Source organism: Salvia splendens, chromosome 3 (genome assembly GCF_004379255.2).
Source record: "Salvia splendens isolate huo1 chromosome 3, SspV2, whole genome shotgun sequence".
In the NCBI taxonomy this organism is placed as follows: Eukaryota; Viridiplantae; Streptophyta; class Magnoliopsida; order Lamiales; family Lamiaceae; genus Salvia; species Salvia splendens.
In genome coordinates this window covers 27,957,293-27,963,020 of record NC_056034.1, presented here as the reverse complement: position 1 = coordinate 27,963,020, position 5,728 = coordinate 27,957,293, and the positions used below count along the sequence as shown (strand labels likewise).

At 36.2% G+C, this 5,728-nt stretch overlaps 1 protein-coding gene across 1 annotated transcript; it reads right to left on the bottom strand.

The window, feature by feature from the left end:
• Positions 1–3,456: 3,456 nt before the first annotated feature.
• On the bottom strand, positions 3,457–3,780 carry LOC121796819. The gene has a single exon (XM_042195598.1). The coding sequence runs from the start codon at positions 3,778–3,780 to the stop codon at positions 3,457–3,459; it is 324 nt and encodes a 107-aa protein (XP_042051532.1).
• Positions 3,781–5,728: the final 1,948 nt, after the last annotated feature.

Sequence of the window (5,728 nt, the reverse complement as noted above, 5' to 3'; positions counted from 1 at the left end):
CCAACCCAACACATTTAGTGTACAAAAGAGAAAAAATAAGAGTAAACAAAATTAAACAAATGTAGATGCATACTCCCATCCGTCAAGATCCGTTTCTCTCTTTCATCTTTCAAACAAAAAATCCTTTCTCTGTAACTCACGCCTTCTCTCTCAAAATCTTATACCCAAAAATTAAAAGCAAAGTTCCCATCTCTTCTTCCTTCATCTCCTAACACACTCCATAGAGCAAAAATCTCGGTTCCCACCATAGATCTCTCTAAATCTCAATTCACAGGAACAAAAAAAATCCCACTCCAGTCACAACTCTCTCTCTCTCTCGGTTTCGCCAGTAAGAGCTGGATGACACTGCTCCAGCCGCCCCTGCTCCCCGGCGTGCGACTGGACCTCACCGCCGCTGCCCCTGTTACGCTCGGCCTCCGTCGCCGCAGCCACTGTCCGTTCACGGCAGGTGAGATCTCTCTCTCCCTTTCCCCAAATCTAAATCTTTTATTAAGTTTTTCTAATATGTTCGATTCAAACATTTTTGGGCAGACATTGGAACTTTAAGAATTGAGCTCGAAGGTAAATAGAAGGCTACTAAATGTATTAAAGATTAAATCTTTATCAAAACACATCATTCAACAGTTTCAAGAACATTCAAGGATGAACTAAATTCCCATGGGTGTACTACCGCGGTGATATGCAGTGGAATTTAGGAAAAGAAATATACCTTTGTTGCAAAGAGTTGCAGGAAAACAATTTGAAGGACTCTCGGCTCTCTTACTCTAACTATTTCTTCTCAACTGTGATTTCAAGAATTTATATTATGGAATCAAAATATGGAGGTTCCTATTCATGTAATTGAAGAGAAATTACATTTGTAGAAGAAAGAAAATACGGCAGAATGGATGTTGAATTCACAGTGTGCCTCTTCTTTTTCTTTTGTTTTGGAGGAATGAGGAAACTACATTGTGCAGTTGAAGCAAATATACGTAGTTGACATATTTTGGTTGGAGATTTTTCAGGGATGTAGGGATGTTGGTGAAACCGTGTGATGTTGGGAGGTGAAACGATTTGAAGTAAAATTGGGTTGCAAAATAGAATTAGGAAGAATAGGTTTTGGGCTTCACAAATGACATCATTTAATTTGAACAATTGGGCTGGATATAGTAGGCCCAATTATTGGATTTAATTCCAAATACTTGTAAACGTAATTTCTATTTTCCCATTAACGATACTCATCGCACACATCAATTTCTTAACCAACACAATTCGACAATATCAACCGAACATTCACAAAATTCCACTTCTCTTGGCATACCAAACAAAATCAAGGGCGGTATTTTACTCAACGTCTAACATTCGCTCAATCTCAAAACAAAAACTTAGCGTAAAAAGGTAAGAATAAAAGCGGGCTTGATTTATCAAATCCTGACATGCTAATATGCACCTATTATGAGCACTTGTATGATTTCCAACATGATCTCTTAATCTTTCTTTCCTTCGCCATGTTCTAAATCCTCCAGACACAAAAGCATCTTGCCCATTTCCATATACTCTAAAAAATATATAGCAATACAAGCAAAATGCCACTTTTTCTGTAGTACTATACTCCAACCAACCCTTAAGTTCATCAAACCAACATGACACAAATTTACTTTTTCGATTTCTATCCATTGTAGGACGAAAATCATTCTCTCGTGGTTGGCATGGTCCTTTAAGTAAGTAAGCTTTACGGACTTGTTCTATCATGTTTGGTTAATAACTCATTATATCCGGTCGTTGCCCTGGATCACTTTGAAGATTGTCTAAATCGACTTCGTTTTTCTTTTCAATCAATAATTGTGGTTCAATAAGTAAAGGTCTACTAACTAGCGAAGATGCAAGACTAGAGGAAACTTTCTTGAAATAATGTTCAGTATACCTAATTATAATTCAACATATATTAATTTTAGTAATCCAAAACAATAGATAAATTATCAAATAAGTTACTGCAGTTAGCAGTTGATGTTCTCGATAAATTAAAGTATCAAACTAAAACGCATAAAGTATCAAATCTAATATAATCTATATTTCGTATGATCATATTCAATAATTCAAAAACTAATGCTGTTTGATGAAGTTAATATCACAGCACAAGTTACAAAAGTCAGTAAATCAAATTCTTTGTTATTTATTGTAGTCTTTTTCATAACACAAATTCCAAAAATCTAAACAATTACATATAATAGGCAAAACTTAATTTAATGATCTTTCCCTAAGACTTACAGAATGAGATGGCTTCTTCCTTGAATTGAGAAAAATAGTACTCCGTAGAGAACGGCGCTGCACCAGATTAGGGAGAGGTAAAATTAATTTAATAGAAATATACATGTGGTGTATGTCATATTTATATTTATATGAAATGAAATTACTAAAATTCCCCTAGATATTTTACAAATTCATGGGGGGACCATGGCCCCCCTGCCCCTCTTTAGCTTCGCCACTGATCTAAATGTATCACGCTAGCCAATTAAATGGAGGATATTAACAATTCAATTCTAAACGAAGAATCAATCCCAGGTACTTGAGCTCTTCAACCAACTTCATAAATAATCTGCATATAAGTTAATACACATACCAGGGAGTGCTTTTTAGCATAAGCATTTATGTAAATACAGTTCTTATTAATATATATAGGGATGTCAGTTGGGCTAACCCACTCGGGTTGCAGGGCTATTTGGGTGCAGACTATTCGGGTTATGAATTTTTCGAGTAAAAAATTTTCAACCATAACCCCACCCACCGGGTTTCGAGCTATTCGGGTCAAAAAACTTTCGAAAATAATCTATTATATCAAAATTTTCCTCTATAAAATGATTTTAAATTTTAGATATTTTTTCCTATAAAATCTTCAAATTTTCATTGTGTTCTTCAATAATAGTTGGAGAGAAGTCTTTCATCTCGATCAACTACAACATAAACAAAGATAAATAAAAATCAAATCAATCAATTTGAAATAAAGATTGTCGTGTCATTATTTTGGCATGTTCATAATTAATTCTTTATGAAAATTAAAAATCATATTTTACATGAATCGTTATTAAAATGATAAATAGTATATTGAGATTTTGATGAGTTAGTTCTTAATTTGAAAGTAGTGGCAGATGATGGAACGATGGAATAATAAGTCCAGGTGGAACTTGAAAGTTGATAATGTGGGATTGAGTGGAAAAATGTAGAATGAAGATTGAAGAAGGCAATAATTGTGCCACATAAAATTCGAAAATTAAAAAAAACCTCTAAAATTTAATATTTTTAATTAAAGTTGCAACCCGTCGGGCCGACCCACAACTTGTTCGGGGCAACTTGTTTAACGCCAACCCATTCGGGCTAACCCGTTTAGCCCATCTTGTATTCGACTTTCAAAATTACAGGCATACAACAAAACCGACCAACTCACTATCTTCATTCTCAAGGCATATGAAAACTCCCATTCTAGCTTTCTGGCCACATTTGTTGAGCGAGTTGTTCCCTTATAGCACTCCAAGCTTGTGATGATTCAACAACTTCAATGTATTCTTCACATTCACCATCATTAGCTACCATTATTTGCTCAAGCTGAATGATATATTCCTCATCACCCAAAACAGGATCATACTCCATGTTAACCTTGATAAAATTATGCAAGTATGTGCAAGCCATCATTACCATGTCGTGGGTCTCAACTGGATAATATGAATTACTACGTAAAATGGCCCATAAGCCTTTTAGTTGTCCAAACATACGCTCAATAACAATCATCGCCTTAGCATGTTTCATGTTGAAATACTCTTGGTAATGTTGAGCTACTCTTCGACCGGCCTCCCATTCTCAAATATGGTATCTAAATCCACGAAATCCTTCACAATTTGTGTAACTAGCGTCACACAAATAATAAGAATCTAAATAAAGCCAACAATGATTGAAACTACTATCTTAACTTGTAGCTATGTATAGGACAGATAACTATGTTATAGTCTAACCTATTTACTAGTTGGGACTTTTTAAACCATTCTCTCTACAAATTGCATCTGTCAACACACGCCCATTAGATGCAGACCCTTCCCGTCCAGTTAATCCGTGCACAAACCGCTCATTCCTATAACATACGGCCAAAACATTTATTGCAATATGACCTTTTCTTGAGCGATATCTAGGCTTATCTACTGTCGGGACTAGTAATTGGATGTATGAGCCATCAAGTGCACCTAGGCAACCATAAAAAATGAATACCAATTAAACTTTTCAAACATCCTAGAAGAAAAACTTTTTTCTATCTACAAAAGGCTTGATAGTCTTACCTGAAAATATTTTCATGTACTATCTCTTGAACCGTCCTTGATAAGGCCCATTTCATGCATCGGTTATGGGGTTACATTCTGTGAATTCCATGAGCTAGCACACGTTTTTAAGCTTAGGTGCGTAGAGAATCTGCCAGGCCAAGAAAACAGATGAAAAATCTACCAGGTAGAAGAAGTCAAGGGAAATCAAAGTGAAGAATGCTAGTTCGCAAACTGACCGGGGAGATGGAGGGAGCGATGGCAGAAGTAGCAGCAAAGCAAAGCATCTTTTAAAGGATTTTCTAGGAGGGGCCTAATTGACAAATCAGCAAAGAAGATACCCTAGAAATCTGAGCCTCACCTATAAATAGAGACACAACATGAAGAGAGGCATCATTCATCAATCATCCTAGCTTTGCTCTTAGCTCACTTCACACACATTCTCTCTACGCACTTAGCATATATGGGGTAAATTCTGGGAATTCGTGGTAGTCTAGTTCAGTTCCATGGTGTAACACCGTCCTTACGAAGGGCGAAGATACAATTATTTATTTTCTGTTGTTTTGAGCTGAGACTTCATCGTTTTGGAAGCTCGGCGTTTAATATTTCTGTGTTGAACCTTAATTTCATGGCTATGGAATGTTTCTGTTTTCTATTCAGTTGATTCTGATGTTTGATTGTTGGTTTTTACTGATTTGGATGCTTTTCACAATTGATGTTTGATTTGGAGTTGAGATCAGGTTGATTGGAGTTGATTTATTGTTGAATCGGTTAAATCTGAATTGAGGAGTATGGATCTGAAGTATCAGAGTTAGTTTTTGTTGATCTGAGTTGGATTGAAGTTTGGAGTTGTGGATCTGAGACGTGGTATTCTGATCTGCATGGTTATGGATGTTTACAATTGTTTCCCTGTTTTGCTCGGCCTAGTAGTTTAGATCTAGTAGTTTTGTGTTTAATCGTAATGTTTGAAGCCGGATTTGAGATTGCTCAGTTTTCATGTGTTTGATGCTCTGTTTTCGTTTCTGTTTACTTAGCTCGTTGGAGAAGATGAATGTAGAAGTTAGTTAGAAGTCCGTTCTGTCATTGGCTGTTGTTTACTTTCTGCAGCTTTTCTGTCACAGTAGCTAAAAAAAGGAAAATGGTCCCCACTGCATGTTTACGTATTGTTTAGCTGTTTTTGGAAACCCGTTTGCTTGACCCAGTAGTGTAGTTACCTCATTCCTTTGGTTACTTCATTTTCGTCAATAATGCATGCGTACGTACTTTTACCTGTTTCCCTGGTCTAATAGATAGATTAGTCACATTTCAATTCCCATGAGTCTAGTAGTTAAACAAGTCTTAACCCATGAGTTGCGTGTCAGCAACCAACCCCTTCCAAATCCTCTGAACACTTGCTAATCCCTTCCATCTCTGTGGGATTGATCCTTACTATCCTATACTAGCCAATA

What these genes read in the sequence shown, in the direction of transcription:
- LOC121796819 (XM_042195598.1), bottom strand. Translation starts at nt 3,780, where the DNA reads ATGAAACATGCTAAGGCGATGATTGTTATTGAGCGTATGTTTGGACAA.